Source organism: Seriola aureovittata, chromosome 1 (assembly GCF_021018895.1).
Source record: "Seriola aureovittata isolate HTS-2021-v1 ecotype China chromosome 1, ASM2101889v1, whole genome shotgun sequence".
Lineage (NCBI taxonomy): Eukaryota > Metazoa > Chordata > Actinopteri > Carangiformes > Carangidae > Seriola > Seriola aureovittata.
In genome coordinates this window covers 31,754,150-31,769,301 of record NC_079364.1, presented here as the reverse complement: position 1 = coordinate 31,769,301, position 15,152 = coordinate 31,754,150, and the positions used below count along the sequence as shown (strand labels likewise).

General features: G+C 39.5%; 1 protein-coding gene across 2 annotated transcripts in view; it reads left to right on the top strand.

Moving 5' to 3' along the window:
- Window positions 1–11,532, top strand: part of LOC130171076 (cortexin domain-containing 1 protein-like) — a 34,364-nt gene extending 22,832 nt beyond the window's left edge. Inside the window, exon 2 of one of the 2 annotated variants that reach the window (XM_056378994.1) lies at window positions 6,714–11,532. In XM_056378994.1, the coding sequence (XP_056234969.1) occupies window positions 6,801–6,983 (183 nt within the window). In that variant the 5' untranslated portion in view covers window positions 6,714–6,800 and the 3' untranslated portion in view covers window positions 6,984–11,532. Of the gene's footprint in view, window positions 1–6,710 lie in introns of both variants that reach the window. The other variant, XM_056378909.1, reaches the window with a different exon arrangement.
- The last annotated feature ends 3,620 nt before the right edge of the window (window positions 11,533–15,152 follow it).

Sequence of the window (15,152 nt, the reverse complement as noted above, 5' to 3'; positions counted from 1 at the left end):
GGTCTGGTTCATCCTTCAAAACATGTTATTACTTTATGAACTACGATACAATATGTTGTTATAGATTAAACTATGAAACATAATATAAAGCAAGTCCTGTTAAAGTCTAACTCCATGCATTAACAAAAATAAGACAATAATATTATAACAGGATTACAAATGCTTTTAGTTACTTTGATTACTAAGGAACACTTACTTATTTTCATGTATTGCTACATTGTGCTATTATTACATTTACTGAAGTGAATTCTCAGCCTCTATAGGCTTGACTGAATCTGGTCTGACAGAACAGTTCCCCAGCTGTATTCCCAAAGTCACACTTTATTTCAAGCTACGTCCCTCTGTCTAACTGACACACTTTCAATCCTCCACTTGGAGGGGACTTTATCACTGAACGTGTGTGTGTGTGTGTGTGTGTGTGTATGTCAGGTCTCTCACCATGATTGCAGCTTGTTAATCACAAGCTGTTGTTGAATCGAATCACAGGGCTGTTGGTTGGGTGTCACCATATATAGCAGCTTAAGTGATAATACACACAACTTCACCAATTCTCTCTCTCATTCTTCTCCAGCTTTTACCAACAAATTGACTTTCCACTTCACCTCAGTCTGGATTCATGCATCAGCAAATTTACAAGGCTGTCAATCTATTGCTCACACTGAATTACATTTTGCTCGTGTTGTAGCCTCAAAACTGGGGCGACTATAACTTCAAAAATCAAATCAGGCCTGGAAGCAATTGGTGCTCTCAACCGCATCTGCTTCAAAGTTAGTGAAGTATAATTTGCATTCAAACAGCACACAAATATCACACAATAAGAAGCAAAAGAAGATTCTAATGAAGCAGTTCAGCATGAGGTACTAAACTTAATGAGGTGGAATCTGATGCATTTGTTTCGAGAATAACTCGAAACCAGAAATGTCAGCGTCTTATCCAGAGTTGGATGAGATAGTGTCAGGCTGCAACTGCCTGGGCCCCCTCACTAAGAGGGTGCATGATTGCTATATCTATAGCACTGCTATTTGGATATACTGTTGTGCTAATATCCTGTTATAAGATATAATACATATAGATTGTTCTTATTTGTTCTTGTGCTGCAGAAGTATTCATTAAGATTACTCCATCCAGTTCCACATACAGAAAAGTGTACAGTATAATCACAAAATGTACTTAATGTAATGTAATGTATTCATTATTCATGGCTCCTGTCAGTGATACATTATTATATATTACATTAATACATGAATGATCACTGATGCATTAATTTGTAACCAGCATTTTAATGTTGTAGCAAATGCAAGTGGAGTTTATCTAAACCACATCGCTGTATGAAAGTGATCTCTAACAATGCATCACATTTCCCACACTCATCATAGTGACGGAATGTAGAGGGTTAAAAGTTAAAATATTTACATTCTGTGTATTGTTGCTCTGTTGTGAACAGTACGGCAGCAGAGGTCAATGACTGACCTTCAAGTGTCCCAACTCAGATAGTTGCCCATTAATCTATAGTAATCCATAATGACCACACAAAATCATGTTTTTAGAAACTTTTGCAAATTTATTAAAAATCTAAATCTGAATTCAGTCATTTCCAACAGTATTTAGAGCCTTTGCTGCGGCCAGGTTCATCCTCTCTGCTTTAGTTTAATTTGAATCATCCTTGAGATGTGTCCAGAACTTGCTTAGAGTCTGAAACTGAATTGGTTGGACATAGTTTAGAAAGACACAATCTACATAAGGTTCCACAATTCATACTGTCTGTCAGGGCCAATTTTTTTTCCTAAGCCATTACATGGTGGGCCAGAATATCATCAAAGGCTAGTCTAAGATATTGATTGATAAAAATGCTGTTCCACACTGTGGTTAAATTGTGCGGGACAGTCACAAACAAAAAGAGTTGCGTGCTGGTGTCTGGGCTTTGCACTGCATTAAGGATACAATAGACACATAATCTGGCTGGTGTCTTTAGTCACCAACTTGCAACAAGGACCACCTTATGAGACATGTATGTGGTGGAAATGCAGAGAATGGATAAAAATAACTGAAGAAATGAGTTATTAATGACCTGTTGGAGTCATGAAATGCCCTTAATGAACTCTGTTTTAGTTCCCCTTTCGTTATTGTGAATAATAAATGTTTATCATTTTAATTTGATTTAATTTGTTACGCACTGAAACATCATTTAATTATTTAACACACTTTTACTCAGAACTATTCCTTCGCATCAGTTTTTAACTGTTTGTGTGCTGAACGTGCACTATTACACTATTACATTGTGTTCAGAGTGGAGTTAGCTAAACATTTAAGCAGCAGAGCAAAAACGTCACTATCAAAAAGTAATTCTGAATGATTTACTTAATTGTTAAGTTTTTCATACCACACATTACTGTTGGCTATTTCATAGGTTTACAAAGTGACAGAATCTTTTGAACTTCACCTGAACCTTTCAAAATAAAAGCTCTCGATTCGTTCAAGATAAAGGATTGCTGCAAAAAAACAAACTTTCTCGTTTTTATTTTGTAGGCAAAATCGCTAAAGAGGAAGTGATCGTGTGGGTAACTTCTGCTGCCATGATGAGATCTATTTCGGCATCAGGCACCATCCAGCTGACTGTAGAGGAGCCAGCTGCCTGAATGTTGAATGTTTGTTTCTGTCCTTCAGTCCAAAATCAAAATAATCTGATGGGCCAGATATTTTTGGCCCATTTTGGATTTTCTATTAATTTATAAAAATGTCAAAAAAATGTTGTCACATTTTTTCATTTTGGGTTATTGAGTATAGATTGACTGGCCATCACTATCACTTGAATGTAAACAAGTTGTTGGGGAATTTGCTGACCTGACGGATGTTGCCGTTCAGTGTCCTCCAGTCCCACCACCAACACCCCCAAAACACACAGATTTGTGCTGAGTCCATGCGTACTCTCCCTTCTGAGCACAGGAACCGTTCATTTACATAGAGCCCCTCCTGATGAGGAGCGCTAACAGCTTCCCAGTGGTAGACAGGCAGACAAATCGATTCGTAAATTACAGACACACAAACCCCGACTCTACTGTCGACCATGTGATAATGGATATATTCCTGCATTTCTGTTGTTATTTGGAAGATAATGGCATCATTTACTTTCAGAATAAATGATGCTATTAATGCCTCTATTTAATCTTGTTTCACTAGTAATGCACCAGTGAGTTGATGTGGTGGATCTGAATTGACTGGTATTTATCATATATTTTCTGTTATGCTTAAACTGTTAAAAAAAAAAAAAGTGAAACAAATGAAAAAGATAAAAAATAAAAACTAATTTGTAATCATTGAATTGCATTGAGGTGGTTGAAGTGGTATTGTGTTAACTAGCTATTTTGTGTTATGTAAATCTTTTATTTGATTGATCTGTCAATCACCCGCCCCTGTACTCTATCTTTATTTATCTTTGACAAAACAAAGTATTGTGGAAGTATCAAATTGATTTTTATACTGTGGTGATCTCAGGTTCTCAGCTACTGTACAACACATTATTAGAGCATAGTTTGACATTACTCTATGTTTTAGTGCAATGACAACAGGGCTTAACTTCATTTCTTACAAGCCATCACCTCAGCACAGCAGGGAGCTCATGAGGGTTTACACACTCTACATCCCTCTGTGTAACCATTAGTAACCAATGAAGTGTGGAAACATGGTACAGCACAATGCGAAACACAATACTGTCAGTAACAATGCAGGAAACATGAAATATGAGACTTAGGACTTAGCCTATAATAAGTCTGTGTCTGCTGGGAACCTGTCCCACATCTGAGGACGCTGCAGGATTTTTTTTTTTAACGCTACAGTATCTTAACCTCATTGTCTGTGATGTTTTTCATATTGATTTTTCTTTTTTGCTACCTTTGTCCATAACAAGTAATTTGTCACATTCAGGCTACTACGACTCTCAGGGCTGTGATTGTCCATATTTTGCATTATGGATGTGTTTCTGTATGTAAATCTTGAATTTGGAAAAATAGGCCAATCAACTTTCACATGAGTATTTGCTTGTGTTTCACATGGCTATGTACATAGGTTTCACATCGTAAAGGTTTCACATGGGAATTTACATGGCCTTCATACATTACACCAGGAAAATGTACCAAAACCAGATTTTTGCCATGTGCCAGCACATGTGTTCCACACATTTCACATGTGATTTTAACAGTTTTTCAAATGTAAAATTTCACATGTGCAAAAATCACATGTACATGCGGTCATGTGATTTTGCACACATAGAATTCATGTCCTTTTTCTGTAAGGGATGTTCCTGCACACACATTTAGAATTTGCTCTGTGTATGCTTTGATAAATGAGACCCCTACAGTACCACCCACCATAACCAACCCTACTTTCCCACTATCACCACTACCATTAACAGAGGAGACAGATGAGGGGTGGAAAGCCTAATGGATTAGTGGCAGAGGTAAGAAGACTAATGGGCATCCAGCCCCACACGTTGAGATTCACCCTTTTAAGTAAAGCACGTTTGTATGTAACACTGTTCCAACACAGATGCAATTCAAAGTGCTTTTCACTGGTTAAACAAATGCATGAGAGCAACATTTAAGACCCCTCCAAAGAGAATCAAGTGTTTCACCTTGTTAACATCCATATGATGTTTTTATATAACACAAGACATATGATGAGAGAAATAATCATCAACTCCATGACTGAGTGTTTCCACCTTGAACTGCAGTGAACCAATGACAGTCTCATAAACACAGATTCAGACAGCCAGGGTTTCATACGTCACAAACCTAAGGAACCAATCTTGTCAACTGGTGGGGATGGGGGGCGGGGCTAAATACACCTGAAACCTTGTCAGTACAGAGAGAGAGAGTTAGCATTAGCACAACCACTAACACTGTGTCACTGTGTTTAATTTTTTTCTCTTTTAATGTGTGAAAACCATGTTAAACAAAATATGAATCACAGCAGAGGAGTTTTACATGTCTGGAGAGGGACTTTAACCACACATTAAAAGGGAGTCTGTCTTTAGGAATGTATCTCTGGCAGCTAAGCCAACAGAGCCACTGGGAACAACAGAAACATTGTAGTGTCACTTCTATTGTAACACTGAACAACAGTAAATTAGACTCACACAGATCCTTGATAAAAGCCACAGATAGTTTGAAACAAACCAAAGTTGTGCAACATATTTGACTTTCACAGCAGGTGGTCTGACCACCTGCTGTGAAAGTCAAATATGTGAGAGGAGGGGCAAATAGCCTGCTATCAGAGACGATGGCGGTGGCGAGCAGCCGGGTGTAGAGAACTGTCTGATTGTTTCTTCTCTAGCCGCCTCTCTCTGCTGCCCCCCTCAGCACCGTATTTTCAGGCTTGGCAACAAAGTCGCAGCCTGTTTCATTTTATTTTGGCTTTCTCCTTACTTAATTAGATATAGAAGTGTACATAGTTCCGTTAGTGTTACAATGGTCATTTACTTTTACTGTCGGTAGTTGTAATGTTGTTTAGTTCAAAAGAGGTATTTTTAATGGAATGGAATTGGAATTCAGAGATTAATCCCTGCCTATGCTTTTACACTCTTCTTCCATCACTGCGGCCCAGAATAACAGGAGGAGACTTTGTGATGATAATTGGAAGTAGAAAGTAAAACCTCTGTCATTTTTTACCAGAAAAATAATCCATAGACTTTTCACAAGATTATAAATGCAACATTTCAGTCAAATAGACCTCATTATATTTCTCTCTCCTCTCCTCTCTGCTTTGGCAGCAGAAACAGTCTGACATTACTTTTTAAAAAAACATTTTTTAAGCTCATCACATATTCACGACAGTTTGCCCATCATCAGACAAAAGAGCAAAACATTCTCACTTTTACTAAAGAAATATATAATAAACCCTGCACTTATTTATAGCCTTAGCCTCACTTCAATATTCGTAAATTATTTCTAGTGTTTCTATCAGACCCACCACCCACCTTTTGCAGATGGAAGGGCCTTTGCCGTGCAGTCAATTTTCCTGCGGCAGCAACAGCCTCCAACCTCATCGTCAGTGTGCAAAATGGCTTCCCATTAGTGTCCATGTCTTTTGTCTTGTGTCTTATGTCTCAGGGAAATGAGGCCAGATGCTTTCGCTTGCAGCCTCCTTCACTTTTCAACCTGATTAAGACAAGAAATTGTGAGTTGAGATGAGTTTGAGATCTTCAATGTTGCAGCCAGTTTTTAGAGGGAGTGGGACTGACCTTTCATTCAAGAAATATTGATGGTTTATATTTATGTTTTATAACTGCACGGCAAAATACTAAAAAATAACACAAGCAGCAGAGAAGTCTGTACGGAGTGTTAGGACAGTGATAGAAGTTAATGTACAAACAGGACAAAAGCACTGCAATGAGATTGAAGGTGCGACAGGTAGGGTGGGACACTTAAGTACTACTAGTGTATATTGTGTGCATTATATTGCTGCTAAACTTCACTTTGCACTTCCCTCCTCACACTCTCAAAAAAGTTTAATATTTCATTGTAACGTATTTCTCAGGGTGTGGGGGACAGCAAATACACAGAGTGGTGGAAGCAGAGAGGTTACACGAGGCTGCTTTTCCACACTGTTTGGAAACCAGTAGTTATATTTGAGGGAAATGATCAGATTCACAGAAAAACATAGAAAACTCCATATGACTTAACACATCCATCTTATTCCTCTCTGTGTATCTCCAGTAGGATCTTCAGGATGATAGCAGGGTGTGTGGGTGTGTCTGAGGACGGCAGCAGCAGCAGCAGCAGCAGCAGCAGCAGACAACACGAGTCATGGAGGTGGAGGGCACAGCAGAGCCAGCCTTTGTGGACGTGGACCAGGGCCTGACTCTGGCCTGCATCGCCTTCCTCTGCCTCCTGCTGGTGGCCATGATCATCCGCTGCGCCAAGGTGATCATGGACCCCTACAGCGCAATCCCCACCTCCACATGGGAGGAGCAGCACCTGGACGACTGACATACCCAAACATAACACATGCATATCATGTAAATGTGTACTCCTCAAGGCAACCATACATAACAACACCGCCAAAGTCTCGACCCAGAAAGAGGATGGTTCTCCGCCGGTTCTGTAGTGAGGCAGTGATGCTGTTTGAAACCGTAATGACTCCACAATCTATTTTATTTCCAAAGCTAAAAAAGACAAGCAAGCAAACAACCTGGTAAATCAAAACACAATGCACAAATATTATACAAATATTTGTATATTGTATATACAAATATTTGATTATGAAAGTACCACTTTGGAGCATTTCTATCATTCAGAAATGATGAAGAAGCACGTAAGAGTGCGTGTCTTCTCCTGGTACAGAACTTCTTTTGTTTGAATACACATTATTAAATGGCTCTGCTATGCCATGCTACCATTTCTGATACTTTCTGAAATAATTTCCCAGTCTTTCACTCTTGATCGAACCAAGAGCATTCTGCGGTGGTAAAGGTAGAGTAAAAACCCTCTCTGGTACTTTTTTGTTAGGAGTAGAAGCCTGAACACGGAGCTGCGGATGCTATCTGCTGACTAAGCCATTGACGGAGTGACGCTATTACAACTTCAGAGTAAAGCACATAAACTTGGCTTTTTGTATCTACCTAGAGATGTCTTCAGGAGCCCAGGGGCTGCCTTACATTCCTATCGGACTGACAAAAACACAATCAAGTGATGGCAGGTGGACGCCAGCCTTTGACTGACCGCACTTTCCCTTTATATCTGTAGACTGCAGAGAAATAAATAGCAGAGGATGAACGTGAAGAACAGAAGTTCTGGGGCAATAGAATCAGGATTTGCTTTTATAACTTGCACAAGACTGTAAAATGGAACAAAAAGCATCCATGTTCCATATGGACACAGCTTATCATGATAAAATTCAATTGTTGGCATTAGTTATTAATCTAACTTAAAGCTTAATTCCAGTTCGTTACAACTTATATCATTGTAGTTTTGTCATTCTGCTCGGTGATGTTAGAATAATCACCCAGTCAGTTGCTGAGATGTGAGAACATAGAAAATCACAGAGATGAACTGAATTATCACCCAAACTGTCTGTAACTGTCAGCAAGTGTAAACATCCATTGAAGTTTCCTGATTCAACTTTGACCTACACCACTGTACTCTCCTTAGAGGTTTAGATAATATGGCTAAACATCCAAAACTGATTAACTCAATTAAAACCTGGATGATCATATTTGTCATGTTATCGTCAAATTCCACTTTGTTGTGTCGTGTTCTCAGATCTCAGCTACTGTTATAATTACAGATGGAAATTATGGCCAAAACAATAAAAGTAAGACCCATGTTGTGATAAACCAGAATCATCCTGTGATGGAAAATTACATAAGCTTCTCTTTGATGAAGCAATGTGTTGACAATATACCGTGTACATTAGCAATGTATATGGTACGTTGTGTAAGAAATAAGCATAGTGGCATGTTGTGGATGAGTAGGTAAGGGATGGTGTACAGTTGTATTGTATGATGACGCATTAGCATGAGCCTCTGGGTACTCCACCGTTTTCAAGGAAACAATCACAGTCACAATCATCACATCATGGTTGAATTGAGAAAAAAAGGTCGACCACAACTTGATGATTTCCATGAGACATGACAAGTTTAAAGGGACACTCCACTGAATTTCATGTCAAACCTGCGGCGCAGTCTTTCCAAGCTCGTTGTCGTTACACTAGGTTCTGCAATGTCTGATTGAAGATGAGGGATTTTTTCTTCTTCTGAAAAAAGTGAAACGTGTTCCTGGGGTATACTATAAATATAAGATCATTTCCTATTAACAGTTGAAACCTTCAGGATCTTGCACATTGAAAAATTGCAGCTGCTGTCAACAGGTACAGAGTGTGTAACCAGGGGGAACGGAAATACTCCCGGTGGGCCAGGCCGTTGGACTGCAGGAGTTGGTGACAGGGTCAGTAAACACAAAGATTTTATAAATAAATCACATAAACTGTCGCGTTATGTTCTTTAAATGAACTTTAACAACTACTGCAATTACGTTTCATTAATATTACAATTACTCTTCTCAGCTTCACAGGTTTTGGCTGTAGTAATCGCCTCAATGAGGAAAAACACAAAAAAGCTAGAGATTGTCTCGCGATAGAATCACTCCATCCTTGTCAACACATTCCCACCCAGGCCTTCTGTCAGGGGGGTCAAAGGGTACAGATGACCCCGGCACAAAGCCCATAGGGGTCCCATGCAAAGGTCATGCAAAGCTCTGTGTTTGAGGCAGCCAGCACTGAACTGCTGCTGACTCACTTTACATGGATAACTACATAAAAAAAAAAAAGAACTGTGGATTAAAAGCTCAGAAAAAAGATGTTAAAATCCAGAAAAATCCAAATGCTTCGAATAGTTGTGCACCTAGCAGCAGCAGAGAATAAGCCAGCTGGGCCTCATGTCAGTTCATGTCCAGGTACACAAAATGTAATCTGTTGTTTCATTTTCTTCATGACAGTCAGCACAAGTTTTTTTCATGACACTAAAACACTGATTACATAGCGTGCACAAAGTTTTGCACATGCAACATATAGGCCTACTTAATTTAAAAAAAATCGTTTTAAGATTTTTTAATTCATCGGATAAAAAGTAACAGCGCATTAACATTTGAAAAGATGCAAGATAATGTCTGTTTGCTGCAGGGGTTGTATTTACACTTCACTTCCAATCAACAAAAAATGGAATTTGCTCAGGGGTGGCCAAACATCCGCATACAACTGTACACTGTTGTCAGTTTATTAGGACCACCTAGCTAAAACTAACACAGTATAATACAATAATCCTAATGTTCGAAACAAATTGCAGCCACCGAAATGCAGAAACTGACACTGAACATTACAACACAACCTTCATGAAGGTAAGGTTTATTACAGGACGGCTGTATTAGCTTTAGCCAGGTGTCGCTATTAAACTGACAACTGAGGGTAGATGTTAAAGATAGCTTAAAATTGAAACATAACATAAACAATATTACATTTTTAAAATAAATACGTTCCCTATGTAGACAAATTGAATGTACCACATACTGTTTCAATGTGAACCTGAAAGTTGTAGTCTCATTTCAGCCCTCTCTAATGTCTTCTGTGGCTTTGAAGAGGAAGATGCTAGTTGCATTATGGGAAGTGTAGGGTTAGGGATCCTGGGTTTTTGCAGCTTCACCTACACAAGGGTGTAAAAGCGACAACATGAGCATCTGCTGCTTCAGTCTTGCAAGTTGCACATGCATCAAATCACTGGAATGTCCCTTTAAATCAAACAAGATGTCAATAAACTGTAGAGAGGCCTTTGTCTATTGATTTTATTGTAAGCCACACTAGCAGATTTTGTATGTTTTATAAAGAATTGTTACTTTCTTACAGGATTGATTGACTTGTATTTGTTTGCGATTCAGAGTATACAGTATCTACTGAGCATTAATGCTCAGACAAACTACAGCCATTCAGCCCTCACAGTAGCAGTCATGCTTGATGTGTTAATGCCACAGCATGTCCTCTGCTGTTGCTGTACAAAACGCACACACACACACACACACACACACACACACACACACACACACACATAAACACATAGACAAAACTGCAAAAACAGGCACCTCGTGGCAGTATGAACTATTACAACCAGACACCGCTGCTTCTGTTCGTAAATCTACCTTGTTTGCTTTGCCTGTCTCAGCCATTAGTTCACAACCAGCTGAGTTGTTCTTGTTGCATTTAATTGAATCTGTCCTTGACTTATGATCTGCACAGAAAGCATAAGTCATCTATGAAATGACTGTCAGCTGCATGATATGAAGTGCCTATGCTTACACTACACTACACCACACATAAGAGCCATTTAGCACAATGCTGAGTCCCACATCAGCTCCATGGTCCCTTTATCTGAGATTCCTTGGATAAAATTACCATTTATTTGGATGAGGGGGGAAAAAAGTCACGTTATGCTTCTTTTAAAGGCATCAGGGTTAAGTAGCTGTGATCCAGTGACCTCAGATATCCAGCAAATCAGAGAAGTTGGTGGCAGGGGTCAGTGTGGAAGTCAGCAGTTTACTGACATGCTGAAGTGGATGTGATGAAATGACCTCCTGTTTAATATGCTGTATAACAATGAGGCGAAGCAGCACCACAGAGTGAAGAAGAACGAGGAGTATTGTCCACTGTACAGGGCTGTATCACGTTCTGTCTTCTTACACAGCTCTTTTCTCCACTATTTTTATGCTGCAGTTCTGTTTTTGGTGGAGTAGCTTGAATCTCTAAAGCCTGAAACTCAGTATGAATGTACATGAATGCCCATATATTACAATTAATATGTAATGTTGCGTTTCCTCTGTTGACTTTGTCTTTATATATATATATCTATATATATCTATATATATAGATATATATATAGATATATATATATAGCAAAACAAGTGTACTACTACTTCTATATGTTTTTAAACACAGAGAATGAGACAGTTGTCCTTGTCTGCTGAATGTCAGCTGATTAAACCTGCGATGAGTCACTTCCTGCGCAACATGTGTCATCACTGAGATTAAATACAGCTGAACTCACCATTTAGTTGTTTTATTTTACTCCTTTTTCAGTTTTTCATGTTAGACAATGGAATTAGACCAGTAGTTTGATCTCAGTTCTTAAATACCACTTGTTACCATCAAGCAGACTCAGATCATTAGCTCATTAACATCACCTGACAAAAACAGATTATATGTAGCTTAATGACATTAAAATGAGAGATGACAGAAAGTTAGAAATGAGAAAACATTCAAATATTGTTAAAGGTCTCCTGTGGAGTTTTGACTATTAGGTGTCCTGTGGAGCAGTGTTTTTATGAGTGGGTCCCTGTTGTGTTCGAATCTCCTGCACATCAACACGGACGCCCCTTCAGAGAGGTGAACACGCAGGCACACACACAGCACGACTCAAACCCAGCTGGAGCTTTTCACACTTTTCCACTCATCTACAGTCAGTGGCAGTAAACACAGGCAGTGCAGAAGAAAATGCGATTACATGTTAATCAGACTGCAAGGATACACTATAGCTGTGTCCCAGTTCAGGGGCACATCCTTCTGAGGACGTGGTCTACGAAGCTGTGGCCTTTCATAGCTGTCATAGACTGTGAAGGCTGAACTGAAATGAGAAGGTCTGGCCTGCAGAGAATTTCTGCTTTGCATCACCAGCTGTGCCCGCCCTTACCGTCGTGCCGCTCCTGTCACCTGGCAACTCTGACAACACGTAACCTTCTTTTTTTTATTTTTACAAACAGTTTTAACAGTTGTACCATTAGGTGCTGAACTGAGCTGAAGCCCGATATTTACATTTAAAAGTGTAATCCTCAGGCTCTCTGTTGCTATTGTTTGCTTCCAAATGATTTTCTCTACTGGTGCACAATGAATCTTAGGAGTTGGAGCCTTCATCGTCCAGGAAAAGAAGGCTGATGTGTGACGCAATCAGTCTTTAAATGCAGCCTCCGAAGGATGTGGCCCCTGAATTAGGACACGGCTAATGTGTTTTTTGCTGGGAAACAGTAAAGGAAAAAACTACTTATTCGCTTGCAAAAACACTTTACAAGGCACCTTTAACTTTAGCCACCCAGATGCTAGCACCCTCAATGCACAAGCTAATCGTTGTCTTCCAAAAGCTCTGTTTTTGGGGTGAAGAAGACTCTGGCATAGTGAGAATGGATGGCTGACGCAGAGGAGAAAACATGCAAAAAATGTTTCTCCTTCTGTTACCAAAACTACATGAACACTGCTTTTCTGAAGCACTATGAGTGGACATTTGAATCACAATGGAGCCATGACTGAGCTGCTTCATATTGCAACTGCATTGTCACCATGACACAGCTGGATTCAGTGGAGGTGAGGCATAGATAGTAGGCGCCCTCCTATTAACTACTAAAAGGCAAAGAGCAAGCACATGAGTGAGTGAGTGAGTGAGTGAGACATATTTCTTTTGTATCCTTGGAGGTTCTTCATGTTTAAAAAAGACTGGACTGCGTTACAGTAAAGATGAATGTGAATTACAGAACTATCTGCAGAAGTACCTGTCTTATGTGTGCTTTTTAATTGAACACAGATGAAACTAATCTCACATTAGTTTGGACGTGTAATTGGGTCACACTGGAAACCTGATGAAATTTCATTCAGTGCTAATCCATGGGGAACCATCTGCCAGCCCCAAGGCCAATTTCATCAACGTCTGTCTCGCATAATAGGCTAAATGGTTCAGAGATGAAACTCTCTCGTGGAGCTCAGAGTCAAGGGTATATCCTGCACATTCAACCATCCACAGGGCTTTGAAGGTCAAGGTACATACAGTATGTTATCATAATGAGGCCAGCACAATAATGTGAGAATGTAAAACAGTGATTTAATTTTCTTTGGCTGTTAAACCGTGTCCTGTGTCTCTCCTGCCTTTAACCTTGGCTCTGTGCTCTGTTTGCCTCAGCCCGGTCTCTATGAAAAGGTCGGCCTGCCTCTCATGTTGAGCATGCTTATTGGGGCACAGGGCGCAAGTTTACTACATTCAGTATGCATAGAGCTATCTGAGTTTCCTGCTAACATCTCTCTGACATTTATATTTTGCTGCAAATTTTGCTACAGTGAATATTTCACACCAAGTGCTAATCTTTGTACCTGCTAGTGTAAAGGCCAGCAGGTGTTCAAGTATTCACATTTATGGAGAAAGTCATGAACAAAGGAAAACTGAACTACTGTCATGTATGGAATAACTCATCAAGGTTTTAAAGTTCTAATCTGTAACTTTTCCAGATTAAAATGTCTAAAAACATCTAGACCTGTGTTCTATATGTTGTTGAGTTGTGTTCTAACATTATCATAAATGATTCCATCAATTCTCAAACCAGAGAAATCTGTGATTTTAATCATGGTAACGTTTCACTGGTCGCCTGCCAGTGACATCATATCCTCTATGATGATGAAACAAGCTGAGGAAATGTTAGACAGCTCAGCTCCCAGCTGCTGGAGACGTCCTGTCCTGTGTCACTGAAGAGCGTCGCTGAATCTCTGCTTTTTAAAGGTAAACTGCTTTCTGGGTGTTTCTACTGGTTTTAATCCCCTGGTGTGTTTGTTATGGAGAGGAGGACACCTCTGTGGATAATTCAGCTGCTGGTAAAAACCTGCTGAACGTCTGCTTCATAAGTTATCAGAGAAACAATCAGAACAAAGGTTAGCATCAATCTCAGCTCCAGCTCTTCCCTGAGTCTCTGTCCTCCGTACAGCGTCGCTCAAACACTGACTTTAAATGTCAAACTGCTTCATTCAATATCATATCAATAAATACAACTATTGTTAAATTGTAGACATACAACTAATTTAAAAAATAACCTCATCTTAAGGCAGATACGTTAAAGGGATAGTTTGGGTTTTTCGACGTGGGGTTGTGTGAGGTAGTCATGAATAGTCTGCAGCTGCAGGTCAGCTTAGTGAATCAAAGAGCAGTGTAATACATTGCGCTCTGTAGATGCGCTTGTGTTGTTCAGTGGTTGAAAAATATAGTGACAAAGGAAAGAGCTGTTTTCACAGGAAGATAAACTGCTGACAATATTTAAACGGACATTGGACTGTTTTCTGTGGGCAACACATAGTTCTGCCACTCTGCCGGTCGGCTTTCCTAATCTACTATGGGTAATGTAATGACTGTTCATGATCACCTCACACAACCACACGTCAAATAACCTGAACTATCCCTTTAAGTTTGCAGTGACTCAGTAAGATTCAGCCTTCCTCAAATCAGACACAGAGTCATGGCCCAGTGGCAGAGTCTGGCAGCTGCTGTTAAGTCTGAATGTCTCCAAGACCAAAGAGATGTTTATCTTAAGGAAGCTCAGAAGATTTAATCTTGATAAGTCTCCTTTGAAAGTGCCCTGTGCTTCTTTAATTAAAGTACATTTTGACATTTACTATGATATGTTGGTGTACTCATCTTAGAGTGAAAAATAAAAACCCGCAGGGACAAATTGTGAATAAATTGTGACATAAATTGAAATGATCTTTGCCATCTGTGTCAAATCAGAGCCGTACAGAAAGCCCTGGCCATGTGTCTCGATTCACCCTTTACAGACTGACTTTATTATTTACTTTATTTGCTTCCATAAAGGTGA